This window comes from Seriola aureovittata, chromosome 14, assembly GCF_021018895.1.
Source record: "Seriola aureovittata isolate HTS-2021-v1 ecotype China chromosome 14, ASM2101889v1, whole genome shotgun sequence".
Classification (NCBI taxonomy): Eukaryota; Metazoa; Chordata; class Actinopteri; order Carangiformes; family Carangidae; genus Seriola; species Seriola aureovittata.
Window position 1 is genome coordinate 8,961,744 of NC_079377.1, and position 24,452 is coordinate 8,986,195.

Genomic DNA, 24,452 nt, shown 5'->3' on the forward strand with positions numbered 1-24,452 from the left:
TTACAGTTTTAAATGCTAACTGGATTATATTTTACACTGAGCTATTTCTAGTCTTAGTTAATAAAAATGTCAGAATACTTCACTGCAGCATCTAAATATACTGAAATACAACTGTAAGGATGCTCTGTGCATCTCTGTGTGCGTGTCTTCAAGTGCGTCTCTGGCCGCAGATGTCGCTCCTTGGCCACTGAGGGGCGTCGTTACTGCGGCCTGACAGCTCCGGAGCGCGGAGCAGGGGCCTCGGAGCTCAGCGCAGCGCAGGCAGCGCTGCAGTTTGCAGGAAGCAGCTCGAATTACACTGGGGGTGCTTTGGGGAGGGTGAAGGGGTGGAGGGGGGTGACACCCACTGGAGTGAAGGAGGAGGGCAGTGTGTGGAGACGTAAGGAGGAGAAAAAAACCTAGTAAACCTGACAAAGCGTCTGAGAAACAGTGCGAGGACTGACGGCGGAAGGAGAGACGGAGACGCGAAAGACGCTCTTTTCAGCTGGGGAACGCACACTGATGGATTTTATGACATTTTGTTCCGGACAACTATTCCCTTGCACAGTTTAACCCCGCATTCTACCTCCTTAAGAGCTGCAAACTTTCTTTTTAGTTGACAAGTGCGCTGCTCGGGAACACTGGGCATGTTTTGCGCCCTAGAAGAAACTTGGTGACGGGGAGGAAAGTTTCGGGGGGACAGCAGTATGGTTTTCCGAGCTCTTTTCGAAGGATAACGCGTGTAAAGTCGGATTTCTTTGCATGGCACTGGACTACACTGCCCGTCCGCTTTGGAATATATCCTCTGATCTGAGTTGATGCCGGTTGATTGTGGAATAGTAAGCTGAAAAAAAAGGCAGCGCCTCACAGAATTTTTTTTTTTTTTTTTTTTTTTTTTTTTTGGTGCATTGTGGAGTTGGAGACATTCCTCCCTCTGGATTCAGCTCATGCTCTCTCCTCCCTTATCTGTGCATGCCAAAACACAGATCTCCGCGATTTTAGTCCTCCCTGGTAAGTATTTTCTGTTTACGATAAAGCTCAGCTGGGAAAAGTCGAAAGCTTCCTCACAACCTCATCTGTCAAGATTTCGGCTGTCATGACAAATACGCTACGTGATAGTGGAAATGCTTTGCGCTTTTTGGGTTAGTGCTAAGTTGTTTTTTTTTTCTTGGAGTTGCATGACGAAGAACTGACGAGTATTGTTTTACTATTTATAGATAATCTACAGAGTCTCTAAGAATTCCCTCTGGAGACTTTTCATAAGTCTGCAAAAAAAAAAAATATGCAAAGTTCTTCATAAAGTTAGTCATTTAAGATTTTCATAGATTTCCTTCAATAAAAATGATGCACTGTGCTTAATTTATATAGCCTATTGTTTTCTTTTATCCTTCATTATCTATATAGGCTATATGATGAAGTGAGTGAAATCTCCCCTTGTTTAGTTAAGGAATCATGCAGCACCTTGCATCATCACTTTAGGACCCATTAACAAGTGTCCTGGTTATTTATTACTTTGCTTAATTTTCTACATTGCTTTTATGGTGCCAATTATCCTGTGACCGCAGTTGTTTTTTCACTGCTTGGTGCCGGAGCCCTAAATCACTGAGCAGCTCCAAATGAGCCCCCATTGTGGAAAAGCCAACTGATTTGAATTTCAATAGGAATTCAATCAGTGCCAAGAAATTTCATTCAAAGCCCGAGTTTAAATGAAGGCTGTGGTCATGTATGGAGCAAAGTCCCTCATGTGTCCTAATGTCATGTCAGCAACATGATAAACGAACAAGTTTTGTAATGAAGAGCAGATTCTCTCACCTCTCTAAACCTTCTCTCTTTAGCTTGGAGTGTTTTTGTATTGTATTCTTTTTCTTTATCAGCGTATTTTTCTTTCTTTTCAGCCGTAAGCATGCGCTTCTATTTGACACCTGAGAATAATCTGTTTTTTTTTTTATTGTGCTGCAGACATTACACACTTATAAATGATGTAAAAACCAGTGGAGGTTTCTGGGTAATTCTGCTCTCGTTTCGTCCTGCTGGAGTTTTCAGACCGCGGTAATCCCACAGGCTGATTGGTGCATTGACTGGTTTACAATCCATTAATAATTCATATATCTGAGCTGTCACGAGGCAGATTTAGTTCCCCTTAATTGCAAAATCAAACCTGTGCGTTTCTCTAATAAAGTTAAGGACGTCGGGATTCTCTTGGGTCTTGGGTTCACCCCGACATCATGTGCGCGTCCACCGTCTGTGTCCCGTGTAGCCCCCCGAGGGGTGACTTAAAGAAAAACCAGGATGCGCACGTTTTCAGATCCGCTCTCTAAAAGTCAAATTACATGTGTCTTTGCGGGTAAAACCAATCGATACGTACAGCTGGAGCAGAAGGGGCGCATGGAAGCGTGACTTCACCAAACCTCCAGAGACACTTCAGCTCGGTTGAACCGCAGATGTCTGGCAAACCAGATCAGTGTGTGTGTGTGTGTGTGTGTGTGTGTGTCCCAATATTGCAATATTGCGTTTCAATTTAAGCCTTACTGGTCTCATAATCAAGTCACGAAAATGCAATAAAAGCCCCTTATGAATACAATTAACACGACTGCAGCAGCAGCGCGGGCAACAGGTTTGACGCATCTGTTGCGTCCGGGAATAAACGATGTCCAGCTCAACGAAATCGGTGCCACATTGGCTGATCTGTTGTCTGTACTGTTATTCAATAACTCATCTGTTAAGAATAGATTTTATTATTAATTTGAAAAGGGGGGGGGGGGGTGCAGCGTGGTTAAATGAGATCATGTTAATTCTGTGAGAAATCACATTTGAATAAAGTTGGAATAAGTCTGATCTCTGAACAACATGCAGTTGTGTGACTCAGTAAAACATCAGACTTGTTAGACTGTGGTTGTGAAGCCTCGCAGAGGTAGAATGAGTCTGAATTGGTTTCTCTAAAACATATTTCAATGCACATAATTACAGATTATAAGTAAAGGTGGATGCAGGGTGGTTGTGTGTTGAGTGCTGGTGCCTCACAGCTTCGGTATGTCTGTGGCATGGCTTGTTTGACAGCATTGTGAAACACTCTGTCTCTGTTGCTTCAATTTTCTGTCTCACTTTGTCAAAAACAAAGTTAGAGGAAAAATGGTGCAGAAACAAGTTCTTTGAATTAGAGTAATTATTCCACCCTGATTAATTTTCTTTTTTTCTCTCTCCCTCCTCTATCGCCTCTCTGTTCACATTTCTGCCCTCCTCTCCACTCATCGCTCCACCACCACCTTCCTTTCCTCCTTTCGTCTCTCTTGTCTTCCACCTCTCAGCCCAGGTGATTGGGTGAATTCCAGTGAGTGACAGGCCGACCCGGCTGCAGTTGATGGTTGGGCGGACTCCCTCAGATGGGATCAGTGTCCAGGGGGAGGTGGAGAAGGGGGGTATGGGGAGCGCTGGCCCCCACTAACGGGATGGCCTCGTGGGCCTGGCTGTTGGCCGCTGTCCTGCTGTCCCTGCTGACCGTCAGCGTGGCCCGGCCGCCCCTCACCGCCACCAAGGATGAGGAGGCCACTCTGGAACCTGAAGGTAAGCAGCAGGGGGGGGGGGGGAAGCATTTGTTGGGTTTGTTTTTAGAGAGCAGGTGTAGGTCTGTCAAATTTGTTTACCTCCTTAAATCTGACTTTAGAGTTTTGGTTGGCTTTTGTATCCTTTCTTTATAATCGTTGTCTTTAACTAACTTAACATGAGTGGATAAAAATCCTGATGGACCTCCTGCTAAATGAGGAATATTTAGACTTCACCCATTTGAAGAAAGATCAGTAACAAAATAACATGGTTTAACAATCTATACATTTTATAGATTTGAAGGTTCACTGTTTCCTATTAGTATTTGAACTTTCCTGCAGAGAAAACCAGGATTTTGAGCCCCTCTCTCCGATTAAACATCTCTAAAAATATAACAAGTAGCCTTGAAAGAAAGGAGTGGGTGTAAGATTTTGTGGGGATTAGAATAAATAAACAGAAGGGAGACAACTAACCTCGTCAAGGCCGAGCCTCTTGTCTTCCTCACTGAGGCATGTGATTCACACCTTTTTTGTTTTATTTGTCTTTTCTGATGTCTGTGGTAGTTCAGGGTAGACCTGAGTGTTAAAGGTAGGTTTTTTTGGGGTGGAGTTGGGGGGCTGTGTAGGAGGGTGGGGACAGTGTTTATGCTGGCATTTCTCTAATGCCGTGTTTGACTGGAAAGAAGAGAGGGAGGGAAAGGGAGAAAATGAAGATACAGTGCTTTGCTTTGGTTCTTCGAGCCACAACAGCCCACGCTCCATTTTCTCCTAAGTTTGTGAATGATAATATTTTAAAGTCATATTTTTTTTTATTGGCAAAACAGTTCACTTTTGAGAAAAATCCTTTCGTTTTTTTTTTTTTCTTTTTTCTTTTGAGGTCTCTCTATTTTGTGTCTCCAGTCCCGGAGTCTGGTCAGAGACGAGCTAATTAGAGTTGTTGTGATGGATGGCAACTCGCATTCCAAAGCCTTTTGTTCCTGGGCTTTAATCAGCATACTAATTGTAAGTTAGGCCAACAACAGAGCATCACTTTTTTAAGCCACCTCCCCCATCTCCCTGTGTCTCTACACACACACATACACACACTTTGCACCTTGTCTTGCCCTTTGCCCTCGGGGTCAGGTATCATTGTTACCCACCTTGATGAGAGGCTGCCTGAGCTCTCCTCTCCAGTTGTTGTTTTTGTTGTTCTGTCTCAGACTGTTTGGCTCCAAGCCGGTGTGTTCAGAGCCCCATGTGGCCCGGACGCTGCGCTACACGGCCGCAGAGAGAAAAGGAGACAAGGGAGAGTTTTCCAGAGTTATACAATCCTCCAGGAAAGTTCTAAGAGGATTTGCGCATATTTGACTTCTCCTTTAGATGGAGAGATTACAGAGCACCGGGCAGCGGTGAAGTCATGTGACTGGAGATTAAGTGGCTAGACCTGGGGGTCACATGATGAGGGATCAACAGGGCACAGAGAAACCTTGCCTGCTTGTCTGATCCTGAATCGGTAAATCAGTTTCCCTGCTGCACATGGCAAACAGTTTTTTTTTTTTTTTTTTTTAAACCGCAGCTGTGTGTGATTGAATCAGCGTGTCCACAGCTTCAGCTTCTGTTGGTTACTCCTGTTGGGCTGCACTGCTGTCACCTGTAGGGCATAGATGTCTAAGGAGACGGACTGGTCGGACTCACCCTCTCTGTCCTAATAACACCCCCCCACAGAGATGTTTAGGATTTCCAACCCCCTCTGCCCTGCAGCCTCGGTCATGCTGCTGCCTGTGTGTGTGTGTGTGTGTGTGTGTGTGTGTGTGTGTGTGTGTGTGTGTGTGTGTGTAGGAGGGTGCAGTAATTGCTGTAGATTCATCAGATTGTATATCAATGTTGTCTCTATAGAGCCCACGCCTGCACCCCTGGTGGCCCTGCGAGTTTGTTTACCTGTGGCTGCTGTAACAGTAGAAGTAGAGCGAGCGCGCAGGTTAAGGTCTCCACAACAGGCCTATTGTTGTCGCTGTAGCCACTTGAGTATCTATGGGAGTGTTTACCTTGTCCAGGCGTTCTCCATTTCCACAGTGATTAAAATACTCTGACTGAGCTGATAACAATGGGACCAAACACAGGAGGTGTGTATGTGTATGTGTGTCTTTAACATTGGTATTCTCAGCTCTGTGCTTTGTGGTCTGCTTGGTCCCCGCTTTGCATACAGTATAATGTGGAATAAATGTGGCACCAGGCACACTGGAACGCAGGCTGAATGTGAGCGCAGCAGACAGAAGTCAGCTCATGGTTTGGCTGTACTTTCCTGTGAATCCCTGCCAGACTCTGTCCTCCACAAAAGAGCTCTGATCAGCATTGTGGCAAACACGTCAAAATAGTTAAATAAATAAAGGCTATATTATGTATTAAGGATGAGTCTTTCATGCTCAGACAGAGACTAGAGGAGGAGGGCTGCTTGTCAGCAAAAGACACACTTTGTTTCTTGAATAGTTTCTGGGCACAGTAAGAATTTATTTGCTCTCTTGGCACATTTCTATATTCAGCACATGTACTTTATTTAATGAGATACATAGTCACCTTATGTTAAACCTTATTGTATTAACAGTTACGATGATTGTTTTCAGTAAGCTGTTGGCAGTTATATATCAGTGTGTGTTTGTGTGTGTGAAGGTGGGAATGTCAAGGAGTTGCAGTACAGTTTGTGTAACACTGTGCTATCTACACAGTAGGAGTACAGCTGTAAAAGTGTAAAAGTGTCAGCTTGCCGGTTAATTGACACAGAGTGTGTGTGTGTGTGTTTGTGTGTGTGTGTGTGTTTGTGTGTGTGTGTGTGTGTGAGTGTGTGTGACTGTGGTGATGGCAATGGAACTGAACTCTAAACAAACGCAGTGTGTCGGCCGGTGGTGTGGCCAGGGGGCAGTTGGGCTGAATATATGGCCTTCACACAATGACTTTTATTAGCCTGCCTTTGGCTGGTGTTAATCTTGAAGGTTCGAGTGTGTTGGTGGTTGTCTGTGTGTGTGTGTGTGTGTGTGTGTGTGTGTGTGTGTGTGTGTGTGTGTGTGTGTGTGTGTGTGTGTGTGTGTGAGTGAATGGACTGTTATTTGGCTTGGCTGATGTTCCAGAAAATACCTTGTCACTCTACCGCTCAATCTCACACCTGTCTGATAAGAGGCTGAGAAGAGCTGCTACCTGTGCGAGCCTGTGCCTCAGGTCTCAGGCAGGAGGCAGAGAGGAATCTGAGCCAACAGGGACAGAGAGCAGGAAAAAATAGATTTGACGACTAGACTCTGATGCAAAAATAATGATGCAATTTCCTAAAAAAAGATTAAAAAAAAAATTTTTTTTTTACTGTTTATAGGAATTTCTTGTCCATTTCTGAATAAGAATAAAATAAGATAGTTGCACCTATATTAAAGTGTATGTTTATATATATATATTTTTTAGAGTAGTTAATGATGGATTTTAAAGGTCACAGATTTGATTCCTTACATCATCTTTAATGTGTTTCTGTGCCTGGCACTGAGCTTCCTGCCTGCTCACTTTTCTGGAAAGAAAAACAACTGCTGCTTACAATGTAAATGTGTACGTTAGAGCTGAAACAATCAGACGATTAGTTATCAGCAGGAAAACAATCAAGAGCAGTTTAAATAATCATTTGATCCCTAAACTGAATCTCTTTAAGTTTAGGTTGGTTGAGCAGAACAACACATTTGAAGACGTCCCCCTGAGACCTGAGGTTGTTTTTTTTGACAGTCCATAGTCTAAATGATTGATTGAAAAAATGATTGGCAGATTCACCGATAGTTTTCTAGTTAATCTGTAGTTGCAGGCTTAGTGTATACACTCATCTGATTCAGTATTGAAGATTAATCTCTAGAAGCCAGAGCAAAGTAGAGGCAGGCTCTGCTCCAAGGGTCACGAGAGCTTCAACCTTAAAAGGTTTTGGGAGATAAGGGGGAGCCAGTGGGTTAAAGGGGTCGGGAGGGGTTCAGGGAATGCCTTGATTAGGGGTGAAGGGGTGGGAGCACCGGAGGGGCTGTTGCCATGGACGCCAGCAGGAGCCAGTTCATAGAGCTGCTCCTTTGTCAGAATAAAAAAAAAAAAAAAGCTAAGGAGGGATTTAAATGTGAAAGGACACGAGAAAAGAGGGAGAGACAAAAAAGGGGAGAGAAGTCATGAGATTTGAGGAGGATACAGAGGACAGAGGAGAGATAAAAAGGAGAGAGAAGAAGGGCAGCAGAGATAGATTGTGTGTCTGTGTGTGTGTGTTTGTGTGTGTGTGTGTGTGTGTGTGTGTGTGTGTGTGTGTGTGTGTATTCCTGCTGGAGCTTGCGCCTCTGAGATGGCAGTCATTACATGTAGTCCACCTATCCCGTCGTGCAGAACGCGACAGGGAGGAGATGGCAGAATAGACTTGCAGCCACATGCGCCTCTCTGCAGAATTAAATTCATAAGATTATTTACGTAAAAAAGACTTGAGGGCCAACGTGAAACTCCGCGCTCGCGACTTCACCAACGCCGCTGCTTGGTTCTCGCCGATTTGATAGAGACAGACGTCGAGGAGACATCGGTGAGAATTGCCGCATTTTGCTGCAGACTCTCAGGCTGCGAGACTAATTATTGCCAGACAAGACAGTGTGAATGAGGACGGAGAGATAGCGAGGAGTGGACAGCCTCGATCTATCACACCTGATAGACACTTGTAATAGCTGTCAGAGAAGAAGAGAGAGATAGGTTTTGAAATGGAGATGTACTTCAGGAGGAGAGAGGCAAAAGGATGGTGATGAAGGAGGGAGGGAAGGGGAGAGAGCTGGTCGATTGAAATTGAGCAAACGTGTGTGTGTGATTGTATGTGTGTGTGTGTGTGTGTGTGTGTGTGAGAGTGAGAGATAGAGAGCCTCCCGCCCCCTCCTGTGGTGCAGAGGGGGATGAAACTTTGCAGAGATGAAAAATCTGCAGTGAAGTGTTTCAACTCTTCAACTCAGCATGCATCCCTGGACTCTTGTAAACTCTTTCCAAGTAGAGTAAGGTGTGTTTGTGTGTGGGTTGTGTGTGTATCTCCAGGTGTGCACGTGTATAGTTCATGCTTTTATTATGGTGTAACTCCATACCTGTACTTTTTCAGTATGTGTGTGTGTGTGTGCTTTAAATGACACGGGTTCCCATGAGCAATCAGGCCTGCTGGAGGTGTCAACAGATTTGGGAAGGGTCAGGGTTAGGTCAGCAGGGTGGGGGTTGTGTCGGAAGGGGGAAGGAGAGGGCAAAGCGGACGGGGAGGTGAAAGAGGGAAATGAAGGAGCAGCAGGAGGAGGAGGAGGAGGAGTTGATGGAGGAGAACAGATGGACACAGCAGAGATAAGAAAATGATGAAGGCAGAACTAACACGTCCATGCTTTCTTTAATCAGATTCACCATTTGGAGAGAGAGTCCTCTCCTTTTTATTTTTTTTTCCATTGCCTTCCTTCCCTTCCTTTCCTTTGTACTTATTTTCCCTCCTTCCATATCTCCTTCTTCCTCAGACCCCTCCTTGTAGTGTATATCATCTTTCTATGCAGTACCTCAGTGCCTTCGATGTGCTGACAGACAGTGCAGCCTGTGTGTGTGTGTGTGTGTACGTACGTACGTGGTGTTGTGTTGCTTCGTCAGCCCTGTTCAGTGGGCCCTATATACATTGAAGTTGTCCATACCGGCTAGCTTCCCCAGCAGGTACCTACAGTATAAGACATCTCTTAATCTCTAAAATCCTAAATTAAACAATAAACAATAAAGGAAAAGCTGGAGCCACTAGTAATGTCAAAGCGAAGGCCTGCGGTGCGGGAAACCATGTCATAAACGGTAGCGGAGACGGCTCCCATCAATCAGCACAGGAGCTCCACCTCTTATCAGACCACACACTCAGTCCTGGGTGGTGAGGGAGGGGTTAATTATTTCTGGATTGAGGGAAAGAGAGAGAGAGAGAGAAAAAATAGGACAATACAGGAACTGTACCTGTGTGTTTGTCTTTTTGCCCAGGGGGATTGTTTTAGAGGCTTGCACACATGCCTCGACTGCTGGCTTGTGGCGGAATGACTTTCCCTTCCTGTTGAGGCTAGTGTGTATGTACACTTTACGTTCAACACACACACACACACACACACACACACACAAATCGGGCAGCAGCACATAATGGGGGTGGGATGTTGTTGAAAAGGTGCATTGAGGTACAGGAAAGGCTGGGAGTGCCACTGCCTCTATAATTACACCTATCAGCCTTCAGCCCAGCCCTCCACATATACTTCATCACTTATGCTTTTCCACTGTTGCTATTTTTCCTGCTCAAATCTTTTTAATCCCTCTCTTTTTTTGACCCACTCCTTCAGTTCCCTCTGAAGAAAACACACGCGCGCACACACACACACTCACACACACTCACACACAGTCTTGGACATTTTTGTACTGCAATAAAGAGGAAAACTTGGAGTTTCTTCAATTTTTTTCTCACCGCGAATAGTTGCAAAACGTGTTGAGATCTGTCTACGTTTGAGATAAGTGAATGTACACATTTGTGTGTGTGTGTATGTGTGTGTGTATGTGTGCCTCGGGGTGACTGGAATTGGCTGTGGTATATATAGCAGAAGCCAGCTTGTATTTCAGGCAGGTTTTCCCCCCTTTTGCTCAACATTCAGTCACAGTCTATAGTTTGCATGGTTACCGATAAAATCCGCCCCGATGTAGAAATGCAGTCTCACCTATGGACAATCAAAATTCGCTTTTATACATTAGAAATTCACCTCGTTCTCTGTGTGCTGTTGTACAAGTCAGAGGACAGGGTGTACACACATGCACTCACAGGCTGACTTGGATTTTCTCCCAGAAGTGAAGGTTTTATGCACTTTGGAGTCTAGCGGAGTTTCTTGCTCTCTGCCTTGGCGAGCAGAGCCTGTGCCGGGGTTGTAGCTCCTCCATGGCCGTGTTATGAAAGAAAATGAAGACGAGAGCGATGGAAAACAGAAGAGTCAGTCTACAGACAGGTCAAGGTTTTTGAAGCTTAGGCGCAGAGTCAAAAACCAGAGAGAAGCCAAAACAGAGAGCTCCCCCCTCCCTCTCCTTCCCCCTTCCCCTGCCTGACAACTGCTTCCGTCCTGGACCTTTCTGGCTGCTTTCCTTTCTGATGGGCAGACGTGCCGGAGTTTTATTACTTTTTTTTTTTTTTAAGCTGAAGAGATCTGCCTATACTGCTCCTACTCACCCACACACAACGGCTGCTTGGCATCCATGCTAAAAGGGAGGGATGGTTGTGGGGGGTGGAGGGGTTGTCTGTCGACACAGCTCGCAAAGCATCGATTGTGTTTTTTTTTTCTCTACATATGCTGCTCTGGCCGTAAATGCATGCCCTGAATCTATAAGCACCAATCACACTGCACACTTGATAACAGAACAGTGGTATTTTCTAAGGGCTCCATTCCAAATGACTGACTGGGGGTTCGCGGTAACAACATGTTGGTGTGACGGTTTTTAAAAAAAAAAAATGGGCCTCCTCTTTTCTGTATTGCTCCTCCTGCATAAGTTGATAAGTGCATCCATTTGGGGTTATATGGTGTTTTTGTTTCTTACACTATGGCTTGTTTCTTCCTCTCCCACCTCTCTTTCCTCCTTCTTGTGCACCCTCTTCCTCCTCCAATCCGTCCTTTCCCTCCTTTCCCCCCTCCCTACTTCAACCTCCCCATTCGCTCTGCAGAGGCATCGAACAAATACCAAATTTCTAAGCCCACGGTGTGCTCAGTGCACCCAGGGGAGGTGCTGAAGCTGAGCTGCCCTCTGCCATCGCCGGGGACCATCACCTGGACCAAAGATGGCAGCTCTCTGGGCACCAACAACCGCACGCTGATAGAGCAGGAGGTGCTGCAGATCCGTGATGCCACGCCCAAGGATTCGGGCCTGTACGCCTGCACCAGCGTGGGCAAAGACACGGTCTGCTTCATAGTGAATGTCACAGGTGAGTCAGGGATCAGATAGGACAGAACAGAGCAAGTCAGGATGGGACAGGGAGTTTGGAGCTGTAGCACTGTATCCAGGAAGGGACCATGCCATCCTGAATTTAGTTCTTTCTGAAGGTCTAGTGAGTGTCTGTTTGTATAATTATGTGCCCATAACAAAAAGTGGCCCCACTCTCTCATTTTCTTTACAAATTTGTGTGTGCAAATTTGTGAGAACGAGACAGCATGAAAGCTTCTGCATGCAAAACTATGTGTGTGTGTTTGCGCGTTGCGAGAGGGCGGCAGTAACTCAGTGGTTACTCTGTGCAGATGCCATCTCGTCGGGGGATGATGAGGACGATACGGAGCGATCGGAGGACACTGGGGCGGACGGGGAGCAGATAAGTGAGTATGGGAGGAACAAAAGGAGGGATGAATGACTTGTGATGCTCTGTCCGTCCTCACCGACTTGCACTAATTAGATCTCAGTGGGAACAGCAGAGACGTCATACTACACAGTTTGGACATGGAAAAAACATTTTTAGTAGCATATCTGGTTTAAGCCATATCGTGGTCTAAAAAAATAATGAACAGTCATTAGCAGCATGTCAGAATTTAACAGCTAAACACTTACAAAGACTTAATCCCTCGGCAAAATAATCTACTTAGCTTTGTCAGTGGTTATTAGCCCAGTTCGGACTGTGGCTGCATGTTTATGATTAAGGCAGGAGAGGAAGCGGATAGTCTCTATTCTCACACAATCGGGAGGAGACGGCTGTTAGTGACACCAAAATTCACGTCAACTCTTCCCTGGATCCACATCTCTGCTATTCTATACCTTGGCATATCTGTCTAGACCTTTACTGTCAGATTGTGGAGTGTGTGTTGTATAGTGTGTGTGTGTGTGTGTGTGTGTGTGTGTGTGTGTGTGTGTCTCCCAGGCTACATGCTCGAGGGAATACAGGGATTCCTGACATTCCTCCAGCTAGTGTCTCTCAGGTAGTCGGGCCTCATGGAGCCAGTCAGTCAGTCAGCTGGACTCATCCATTATGAAAGACGCCCCATCTGGACCAAGTTACCCACCTGATGGGCCTGTGTGTGTGTGTGTGTGTGCATGCGTTTGTGTGTGTGTGTGTGTGTGTGTGTGTGTGTGTGTGTGATAGAGGGAAAGAGAAAGTTTTACCCTAGTTTTGTCTATGCGTTGGGGTAGTAGTGTGTTTATGTAGCCACGTGCACACATGCATGCATTCACTTACACATACACTCACAAAAAAGGGGGCTGAAGTAAAGATGAGGGCTTCCACATCTTGTTAAAATTCTCCACACGCATTGCGTCTCACCGTGAGTCCTCCCCCTCCACTTTTGGGCTGACTGTAATTGCCTGAAATCCATTAAATATGGGGGGAGAGAGAGGAACTCAGCAAGAGGAAAAAATGGGGGAGAGGGAAAAGTTCCAGCCATTCTGGTGGTAATAAGCTGTTTGAAAACAAAGGGAAAGCTGTTCTGGCTGTACAGGCGCATTTTCTCACTGTGTGTATTTTTTAAAAATTTTAAAACCGAAATTATTATTAAAAGAAACGGGGAAGAAGAGGAGAAGGAGGAGGGGAGGCTTGTTGGATCAGCACCAGCACTTCTCCGAGCATGGCGTGGAGCCTTGGCCCCGAGCCGAGGACTGGAGGGAGGGAGGGAGGAGGGTGCATGTAGGCGTGGGAGGGAATGAGAGCGGAGAGTGCGGGGTGTAGCTTTATATTTGTGGCTTTTTTTTTTTTTTTTTTTTCTCTTTTCTTCTGGAGCACTCAGAACGCGCTGGGCATCAGGCCCAGCGCGTTCTGATTTGACTTTGTGTAGAAGAGTGAACAACATAAGTGGGTGAAAAAAGTTGAAAAGGGAGAGAGTCCAGCGTGTTTGTCCATCGTCAGCAGTGGGTGGTGTTATTGGAGGAGACATGGAAGAGCCTCTACTGGGATCTGTGAGGGAAGCTGTGTTTAGGGGAAGGGTGAAGGTGGGTAGGCGGAGGGGGGTAGTGCTGATGTCATGATGAAGAGCCACGTGGAGCTTTGCTTTCTGTGTCGAGTCCTCTCGTTACAAAATCCCTGTCCTGTTGACTCACTGTTAACATCATTCTTCATTGTCAACGTGCCTCACCTTTAGCTAAAGCTGCACATGTCAGAATAGATCTACCTCACTGTCATAATTAAAGCAGTCCTGTTATATGTTGTTATGGCTATGCAAGTGCAAAAATCAATTTAAGAAATAAACATTATTTGTGGCCCTCAGTGTGCAGCTTTAAATTGCAGATTATGTGCACTGTTGGAAAAGAAATGAGAGATTTCTAAATTAAAGTCACAATATTTTGAAAAAAGTATAAAGAACAGCTGTAAGTTTATGAGAAAAATATTACATTATGAGGGTGAAGTCATGCTTTGTAGAAAAAAATAAAAAAAAATAAATAAAATTTGGATGACATAAAGTTGTATGGTTACAAGAGGGAAAGTCAAGATAGTCTGAATAAAAGTCATGACGTATGAAAAAAGTTTTGACAAAAAATATTTTAAAGGCATGGAAAACCTGTTTAATCAACCAGCGTCTTACGGTGTGTGATGGGGTCCTGCATGAACATCAACTGTCACCAGAGGGATTTTAGCGTTTTTGTTTTGTCTGATGCCAGTTTTATTTGCTTGAAGTGGGTGGGGATCAACTGGAAGAGGAAAAAAGTTGATGTCACACATTTCTATAAACCAATCAGGATTTAGCTCCACTCGATTCAAAATCTGATTATAGCTGTGGGGTTGTTTGCTTATGCTGAAGGGCCATAAACACTGTTATTATCCTATTCTATCCTATTATGTATCATAGCTCCACTGTTCAAAGATCATTTATCTCCAAATCTGGTGACTTTTTAAATTATCTAAAAGAGCACTGTGACAAATCTGAAAACAAGGGTGTTTCTCTTAACTAACAGTAAGACTGTTTCAAGAGGACCAATACCATCAGGAGAACCAGTAGTGAGGAGGAGGATATCACTGCTTAACTAGAAATCATTTCAACAATGAAAAACTACTTTGGGACACTGGTGGATTTAGCTCTCCGGAGGAACTTAGAGGAAAAAAATCTTGACTCATAGCACAGGGGTTAGATAACCTCAGCTCACCCCAGGCCAGCTTAGGATAAACAGCCGTGAGTGGGGATCCGGATGCACGGGGCTTTGGGGGTGGCGGGGGTTCCTGGAGGCCACAGCAGTTGGGCCAGTGAGAGTTTGGCTTCATCTGGAGAGAGGTCTGAGGGTCGTCTCGTTTGAAGTGCTGCCCCTCCGGACGGAGAGCATGGGAAACAGCACCGCTCACCTTTCATGTCCCAACCTCATCCTCCGACCTGGCTGCCAGCTTGGGGTCAGAGGTCGTTTCGGAGAGACAGCCTTGTGACGAGCCAGTCTCCACCTAATCTGTCTCTTTCTGAACGGATGGAGTGATGACAGGGAGAGTGGATGGAGAGGAATGAAGGGGACTGAGAGGTGAAGAAGCAGGAAGAGAAGCGCAGATAGTGAGAGTGAGGAAGAAGGAGAAAAGGGGGGATGACTAATTATAGTTTGAGTACTTAACGTATGCATCCATTCAGGAAGGAAGAGCACTGTTTACTGACTTTACTATCCAAGTATGCGCGACTTGTCCGGTTGTGCGTTCCAGAGAAAATGATGGGAGGTGTCTAATAGTATGCAGATTGGACAGGCTGGAAAGAGATTTGAGGGAGGGCACTTGAAGCAGATATCCCCCTGGGATGTAAACTCATGTTTGAGGGTCGTACTAAAGTGAGTTGCGGTCTTATCCATGGGTATTCCCTGTGTTGCTCATACTCGTGCTATACAGAGAGAAAGTGATGGTTGGGAAAACCGTTTGGGTTGTTGTTTGAGTTTCTCTTCCCCTCTGAGCCCCATCTGCTTAGGCAATCACACTCCCAGGTGCAGAGAGAAAGGGCGGGTGGGGGGCTCGGAAGAAAATCCAGCTGACGGAGACTCAGAAATTGGGAGAGAAAGAGGGAACCGGGGAATGGACAAAACACAAGAAAGGTGGTTTCAGTAGGAGAAATATTAACAGTTAAGCGTTGATAAAGCTGGATGAAAGTCTGCGTTGACAACTCTGGAATCGTTTGTTAAACGTGACATTCATTTTCTCCCCTGACGGCACATAATTATTTTCCAAGGGGTGATAAGCATCCCTGGCCCTGCCGTCCATATCTAGCCAAGTGACAGGCAGATAAACAGGGGAGCTATGGTAATTGGAGGAAGTGGAGGGAGAAAAAAAGCTGCTAAGTGGAATGAGATGAAATTGAATGTGATGGTCTAGTTACCCTCTTGGCAACGCCCAGGCACATTCTCCCCTTAGAGCTGATGTTTTTCCCCCCTCTGCAACACCCCGCTGAGCCTACAGGGAAAAGTGTGTGTTTTTATTTAACTGTTTGAGTGTGGAGCTCTGGGTTGTGTTATGCAGACGGCGGGTCAGTCAGTGCTGCTGGGGCAGGGTGGGATGGGTGGGTGGGTGGGGGGGTGTTAAGAATGGTTCAGGTTTGGCTCCTCTGCAGTCACGCTTCCAAGTATATCTGCCTCAGCCAGTCCAAGGTCCTGAAGCCAAACTGTTGAGGACATGATTAGGAAATCTCACCCCGACTGAACACCAACTGTTCTCTGGTTGTAGGCGCTCCGTATTGGACCTCGTCCGCAAAGATGGAGAAGAAGCTGCATGCAGTGCCAGCTGCCAACACAGTCAAGTTCCGCTGTGCTGCAGGAGGCAACCCCCGGCCCAAGCTGCGCTGGCTTAAAAACAGCAGGCCTTTCCGCCAAGAGGACCGTATGGGAGGGTATAAGGTAGGATAAACACTAATACATCAGACTTTTTATTACAAATGTCAACTCACTGCCTTCTCTTGCGTTTTACTGCTTTCTGTGCTGCAGTGTTTCTGGCCATTTCGTGTATGTATTTACAAGGGACGTCAAGCCTCCCTCCTCCAGTCATTCTCTGACTGTCCTTTCACCCCTTTTCCACCCTTCACTGGAGAGACGGGAGGAGAGTAGACAGAGGAAACGAGGGCAAGGTTTCTGGTGTGAAATTGGAATTGCTCATCCGTGCGCCTCCTCTCACCAGGATACTTTGCAGAGCCTCTCACTGTAACTCGAAATGGTTCTTTACCCCCAACAATTAGAAACCTAAGCCCTGGACTTAAGGGTTAAATGCCCCCAAACAGTAATGTATAGAAAAAGTAGGTAGCGTCAGGGTTGAAATGAGTTGAGAATGCTGAGGTAACTCAATCAGGGAGAACAGGTCCCACTGGCTTTGCTTGGAGAGTAGTGTGTGATTCGGGCATGTGATTCTGTTGTTTTGAAATGTGATTTACAAACACTATTGCTGCTCTGGTTAAAGTTTAAACTGAAGGGGCTTGATGTGCTGTGCGGCTTTTAACTCCAATGAACTCACAAGTTTTTGGAAAGGAGGACCAGAGTGAAGATAACTTTGGTCACTTTAATTCCTTGCCAACTTAAATGAGTATGACTTTCTATAGAAAGTGCTGTGGTTCCAACAAAAAAAAACACTTTGTTGAACTTGTGAAATCTCTCACCCAGGTCCCATTTTGGGAAATAAATGGTCTGAGTTGATTTATTTGTGGTGAAAATACCTGATACTGAATGTCATGGGAAAGCAAAGCTGTGGTGTGGTTATGTTTGATTTCCTCTTTGTAAAAGAAAAAAAAAGCCTGAAAATAGCTACGACTAGTCTGAATGTGAAGAATTCCTCCTCCGTGACAGAGTCTGTTTGGATTGCATTTATTTTGCCTTAATTCCTCTCTCTGTCTTTCTAAACAAGCAGCATTAACTGTACATGCTAGAGGCGCACTGACAGAGTGGAATAACCGCTTAAACAGACAGCTATGAAATTCATTTATGAAAAGATCCAGTGATGCTGAACGAGTCTGCGGCTCCTGGTTAATGCCGGATGGTTTATGAGGAAACACGTCTCCCTGCCAGGAAAGTTTAGGAGCAGATTATGTTGATGTAGCCGCTAATGTCGCTTCCCTTTGGCTTTCAGCAGGCTCATTACAGCGCAGACAAAAAACAGCCGCGACGTGACGGAAACGAAACAGTCAGGCTGTCAGATGCACTGTGGGCAGCTCATTTCTCTCTCTCTCTCTCTCTTTGTCAACAAATGTTGGACAAAAGCTGTACCTGAGCCCAGCCCTGTGGCATAATCTCTCCATTGTCAGAAATGTAGGCCTGTACAAGCAGAAGCTACACTCTCCCTTCAGTCTGGAGACGGAAACACTATTGTTAGCTCACACCTGTGGATTCCACACACAGGTGAAGATAATTTTACAAATAATTATGAATAACTTTGTGTTTGGAAGTGCTCTAGACTAGACAGGTGGGGTTTACGGGATAAGAATACAGTTACAGGGAAGTGCACTGGGTGTATTTGGCAATTTATTTTTACCTTTGTAAAAAATTGCAACCAGCTCCACTTCATCAAAGTCAACTTAAAACTAACAATTTAAAAGACATTGAGATATTTTCCCCAGGATTTGACATTATTTGTAGGAATAAGGAAAATACTTGGACGTTGCACAGTCACTCTGCTGGAATCAGGCTGTCATCAGACTCAATATTGTTTTCCAGCACACTGCATCTCGTCTTTCACTCTTCGAACCAAATCCCCTCCTGTCATTTAAAAAAAAAAAAAAACATCTGTCTCATTTCTTTGTGTTTGTTAATTCTTCTGTTAAGACTGCAATTTTCTGTATTTCCTGGTGTGTGTGTGTGTGTTTAACATAACGAGAAACCCTCTGCCTCTCATACCCAGGTGCGCAGCCAGCACTGGACCCTGATCATGGAGAGCGTGGTGCCGTCGGACAAGGGCAACTACACCTGTCTGGTGGAGAACGAGTTCGGAGCCATCAACCACACGTACACCTTGGACGTAGTGGGTCAGTACCGCTTACAAAAAACACTGACTGTCAGACTGAGAGTACACCTGCGAGGCCGGTAAAGGAGGAGTTGGGGGATGGAGGGAGAGGGAGAGGGAGAGGGAGGTGGAGGAAAGGGGGAGGCCAGCTGAAAGAGTTCTCACAGTGAGAATGGTGTGTATGTGTGAGCGTGTGCTGTTTGACTGCCCAGGTGCACACTGGATGCAGGTGCAGGCCAAAGAGTGCTGCCAAGTGTGTGGAAGCTAAACACGCATGTGTCATCAGTTTTAATGCAGTTTTTATTAATTATATAAAATCATCCTCTCATAATGGCAGTGTGTGTGTATGATGTTCACTCATAGTGTGTGTATGACGTTATATATTATGTTAGACAAATCCCACCCATTTTAACTCCAGGAAGGTGAAAACAATTATACCAGAAACTAAAAACATACACTTTCCATTTCTATTTAAAGGATCATTTCACCCAAATCACAAAATTATTTTTCAGTGTGACTGCTTTTTATTGTAGAATTACTTCATTAGGAAATTGCTGACAGTGCAGTCATGCAATATCCTGAGCAACACTGTTTCTGTAAATAAAAACGTGGTGTTGTTCAGCTTCTCAAATGCAATTCTCCATGATTTCAGCACCACAACCGTGGCTAATAATACAGAAATTATCTTCATGGCTCAATACCACAAGGTTTAAGTGGAAAATGATGCTTTTATTTTGTGTATATGTTTGTGTGATTTGGTTTAACCAACCCTTTTAATATCAGCTCTGATATGATGGAGACTTGAATCGGTAGCGGGTGATCGTTTAGTGTCACTCTCTGAGGACACAGAGTGCTGACCTCAGCGCTATCGCGGCGAGTTCAGATCCAACTCAGTCAACCCCTCACTTTGACCTTTGGAGCGCAGAAAGCAAAGAGTGTTTTTCTGCTCAGTTTGCAGAATCGATAGACAGTGGGGACAACAAGGGGAGTGGGATAAAGATAGTAGATCAATGTGTGTGCAAGCGCGCGCGTGTATGTGTACGTGTGTATGTGTGTGTGTGTGTGTGTGTGTGTATGTGTGTGTGTGTGTGTGAGTGTGAGTGTGCAGCAACTTTGCCCTTAATTCAAACAGACCTGCTCTCCTTTGGCCTCACTCGAACCACTACACAAGCAATCAGTACACATCAAAGTTTATCTGACACAGTTATTCTTCTAAAAGCTGGTCAATAATCCACGGATAACCCGGACACACATGCAGCTGCAGCAGTTTGAGTCGAAAACAAACATTTAGGAGCCACTGGTCACTTCAGGCGTAAGAAGTCTGTGTCTGTATATAGAATTATTCTCCGACTGTCTCCATTGTCCCCAACAGACCAACTGTAATTACACACTTCTGTTTTCATTAGTGTCTCCATGGTAATAAGGAGTATTATTTTCCTTTTATCAGATGGAGATTGAATACCTGAGGGTTTTTGCACAATGAGCATATAAGCACATGCACACAAACTCATGAAGGTCCACACACACACACACACACACACATGCTCCCCAACACAGGCCCCCTGCTCTGCTCCCCCCTGGAGTTAGCTAAAGCTCTCCTTCAGACTGCATATTTCTGTTTTTTGTTCTGTTTTATTGCAGAGCAGTAAACCCCCTCCACGTCTGGCTCGACAGCCACTGCACCCTGGAAACCTCTTGCTTCATTTTCCTCCATTATAGTGGGGTGGACAGAGGGAGGAGAGGGGAAGACAGAGAAAAGGAGGGGAAACAGAAAGAGAAAAGGCTGTTTTTATCAGTCTTTTTTTGCCCAAGTGACCTGCAGGATCAGCCATTAAAAGCAAGAGGAGCCAGCCTTTTCTGGTTCAAACTGGCCTCTGGAGAAAGGGCCACAGTTGGACATCCACGAGCAGACACACATGACAAGGAGGGACAAATGAGGAGTCAAAACAGACATGGGCTCTTTCAATCAGAACTGTGGCACCCAGTGGCCATTTGGCACTTTGTTGGTAGCCCCATGCCATCCTGTACCACGCAGCGCCCTTCCTGTGCCTGTACCCCTCCCTGACCCTTAGGGCCTTGTGTGCCAAGCCGCCAGGTTACCCAGAGTTCACCGGTCTCGCATGGGACACCATGGAATGCCCCCGGTCTGTCTCCTCATGCTTCTTCCTGCCGCTATCCCACCACCGCTGCCATCAAATTACTCCACTAATGACTTAATTGATAAATGGATTCAGTTTAGAGACGGGTCACTACATATTGGTCACAGCAAAACATAAAAAATAAAAAAACGCACCACAGGGACGACTCTTTAATTCAGTTCGATACATGGAAACCATAGTCAAGACCTGCCGACTTTCTCTGTCACCATTCCCTCCTCTCATGCTGCAGACAAAGTCTTTGCATCGTCCTTCATGTTTTTCCCTCCTTATGTGTAGCTTTTTTGTGTGAGGTCGATGGCCCATAAAAGAACTTCTGCACTTGCTCAGGCCCACACACACACACACACACACACACACACACACACACACACACACACACACACACACACACAAACACACACACACACAAACACACACACACGATATTCCTTTTTTTAATTTAAGCAAGAATTGCTCCACAAACTTTTATTGTTTTGGGGTTTCTCCATAACCATGATGTGGCCTATTTAATCGCACCGCACACCCACTCTGTCATTTGGTCTGACTTGTCAGCTATGCAGCTCTAACTGGTCCAGCTAACATTTGGATCAACTATAATAATGAAGGTTAAAATGAAAGTGGATTTTTTTAAGTTGCAGCTCCAAAAGGTCTTTGTTCCGTCTCTCTCTGTATGATCGACTCAATTGAGTTCATTTCCACGCAGCTTCAATAGTTGTCTGTTTTAGTAAATATATACCTTACCAAAATGTTTTCTGTTTGGAAGGTTTTACAAAGAGAGCACCGACAGTGTTTGGGACAGATCAAGAGGGTGAGAAGGCCTGTGAATGATGGAGGAGTAGAGAAAAAAGGGGGGGGGGGGAAGAAAGAGAGACAATAAACAAGGCGAGCCCTAGGAATGTGCAGGAAGGAGGAGGGAGATGGGGAGAGAGGAAGGAGGGGTGGGAATCATCTGATCTGACAGATTTCAGAAAGATGGAGGAGGAAGACGGGCGGGCAGACATATGGAAGAAGTCTCTGCCTCCTAATTTCTGCACTCTCCATCTGTTGATCCTTTCTCCTCCCTTCACTCCCTTCACTCACCCTCCTAATTCTTTCTCCCTTTTTTAGTCCTTCTTCTCAAACCCAGCCTCTACCCTTCATCACACAACCTCATCCTCTGACCATCCCCCATGACCCACCCCACCGACACACACACACACACACATATGCACAAACGAATTCACTGCACTCACCTTCAAGCTTTGTTTTGGAAAGGCACTGCAGCGCCCCAGGCTAAGTGATGTCATTTTGTGTGCGTGTCTGTGTGCGTGTCTGTGTGTGTGTGTGTGTGTGTGTGTGTGTGTGTGTGTGTGTGTGTGTGTGTGGTGGCAGCGGGTGGTTGCTGTCAGTGTGGGGGTTGGTGGGCTCCTCAGTGTGGTTGTGAAGGCCGGGTAGTGTTTTGAAAGGGGGCATTGTTCAACAGGTCTCGCTCTGTTTGGATTCGCAGGCCAAATGTTTGCTTGTAAGAGAATGCAGATAGCTGGAGATGTGGGGGTGCTACGAAGGTGTTTCACTTTCAAGACTGGCACGTAGTTTCGCTCAACCCGCCTCACTGGTATGCAATATACAGTATACACCCCACTTCATGGAAGCCCTCCTCCATTTCCTCCAGTTCTTTATCTTTCACAGATAAATGCCTCCACCTCTTTGTTTTGTGCGAAGCCTTTAAATGCCTCAGAGATAAGAGAGAGGCAGCGCGGTCCTTATTTCACCTGTCAGGGTTTTCTGGGAAACGTTTACACTCACAGGACGTGAAGTTCTGCTTTTGCAAAGATAAACTCTCACACGGTTTGCACCATCATTAGAAAAATGTCAGATATGACTATATGAGATACCCAAAGCTTTTTTAAAACATTTCCCTTTCGGAGAACATTTACGTTGAGTGATGATAAATTACTTGTGCGGTTGCCTCCTCAAATCTTATATTATAACTTTGAGTTTTCACACAAACATTTTCCTGACTATTGACAGAACGGTCCCCTCACCGGCCTATTCTCCAGGCCGGTCTCCCGGCCAACACCACTGTTCATGTTGGGGAGGACGCCCGCTTCGTCTGTAAGGTCTACAGCGACGCCCAACCTCACATCCAGTGGCTCAAACACATCACTCAGAACGGCAGTCACTACGGCCCCGATGGACACCCCTACGTCCGAGTGCTAAAGGTACATTCCTGCACTTCCTCTTTTACGGTTTATCCTCTTGATTAGAAGCAAGTCCTTCCCTCTATTTCTCTTGGTGTGTTCTAGGTTCCAGGTGTTTCGGATGAATTTCAAAAGCTCATATAAGGAAGTAATCATTTTATTCCCTCCCTTATGAACTGATAGGTCTTTCCCACGCTGGCTCATGGTGGTGACTCCTGCTCTCTCTTCTCCCCTGCAGATTCATATGCAGTAGCTGTTGCCATGATGTTTGCATGTTTGTCTGATTAATTCTGCTTATTTGTCTTTATTGTAAGTATGTGTGTTAAGTACGTGTGTGTGTGTGTGTGGATTGCAGCGTTCAGGCATTAACAGCTCAGACGTGGAGATGCTCACCCTCACCAACGTGACGGAGGAGGATGCTGGAGAGTATATCTGTAAAGTCTCCAATTATATAGGCGAGGCCAACCAGTCGGGCTGGCTGACTGTCATCCCAGGTAACCCTTGAGACCTGACCCCATCTGCCCTCCCTCCTTCCTGTTGTGGTTTCCTGGCCTTCGGCCCTGACCTGCTGTGCTGTGGTGGTCCTGCTGGTGGTCTCTTGGTGGTCCTGGGGCTCACAGACCTTCTCTTCCCCTAATGTTCCACGTTTGTGTTTCAGCTGCTCCCTCCGCTGAGACTGGTGCAGCCTCGGAAGCACTGCTCGGACCTGCACACGTCAACACTGACATTGTCACAGCTAGCATCTCTCACTTAGACTTCTCTTACTGTCTTGCAAGCTGTGTCAAGTTGGTGTATGGTGTTGCAGCGCAGTGCTCTCCATGCTCTCTGTGTTTGTCTGTGCATGTGTCTAGTCCAGTGTGTGGATTCGACTGGTTTCTCTTTAGGTTCTGTTGGTGACGGGAACCTTTTGGGTTTTGTTTTTTTGGTGTACTGGCTCAATTTTCCTATGTTTTGCTGGCATACTGGGCTCGATCTGTGTCTTTGTTTATGAAACCTCCTCCTCCTCACCCATGGAAACTCCCAACATCCTTTGCTCTAGATGGGACCTCCACGATGGACGCCATCCAGCTCCTTTTATTTCTCTCCTGGTGCTGTGGGTCTCATTTTTTTTTCTCTCTCTCTCTCTCTCTCTCTCTGTCCTCCATCATCTTTCTCTGTGACTCTTATCTTCGACACTCTCTTTCTTTCTTTTCAACCTCCTCCTCTTCCTCTTCCTCTTCCTCCTCTTCTTCTCTCCCAGACCGCAGGCGTTAACACCACAGATAAGGAGATAGAAGTTCTCTACTTGCCCAATGTAACAGTGGAAGATGCTGGGGAGTATACATGCTTGGCGGGTAATTCTATTGGGATCTCCTATCACACTGCTTGGTTGACGGTGCTTCCAGGTATATACACTTGTATACTGTCCTCTCTTTTCCTATTTCCTCTTTCTTTTCTCAAGTCTTGTATAAAATGGTTAGGTTATGTCATTTCAATGACCTCTACGGAAGGCAAGTCCTCCCACGGCCTCACTGCTCAAATATCAGATTACTGTGATGAACCTGCACGGTCCACTTCCAAGACAGTGTAACGTAAGAGCGGGGAGCATATATTCTATAATAGTATCTGGATTCGCGAGCTGTTAAAAGCTCTGAGCAGATAACGGGGTAGTTTGCAGACGACTTCTTATAATGAGACGGAAGTGGAGCTCCCAGAGCAGCTCGAGTGTCTCCAGACT

The 24,452-nt window shown here is 45.6% G+C and overlaps 1 protein-coding gene across 4 annotated transcripts in view; it reads left to right on the top strand.

The window, feature by feature from the left end:
- Positions 1-380: 380 nt before the first annotated feature.
- fgfr2 (fibroblast growth factor receptor 2) overlaps positions 381-24,452 on the top strand; it is a 39,784-nt gene continuing 15,712 nt past the window's right edge. For 2 of the 4 annotated variants that reach the window (XM_056395374.1, XM_056395375.1), the window contains exons 1-8: positions 381-990; positions 3,285-3,540; positions 11,215-11,472; positions 11,783-11,857; positions 16,141-16,310; positions 18,295-18,418; positions 22,566-22,756; positions 23,091-23,229. In XM_056395374.1, the coding sequence (XP_056251349.1) occupies positions 3,360-3,540; positions 11,215-11,472; positions 11,783-11,857; positions 16,141-16,310; positions 18,295-18,418; positions 22,566-22,756; positions 23,091-23,229 (1,138 nt within the window). In that variant the 5' untranslated portion in view covers positions 381-990; positions 3,285-3,359. Of the gene's footprint in view, positions 991-3,284; positions 3,541-11,214; positions 11,473-11,782; positions 11,858-16,140; positions 16,311-18,294; positions 18,419-22,565; positions 22,757-23,090; positions 23,230-23,975; positions 24,121-24,452 lie in introns of all 4 variants that reach the window. The other 2 variants (XM_056395372.1, XM_056395373.1) reach the window with 1 other exon arrangement.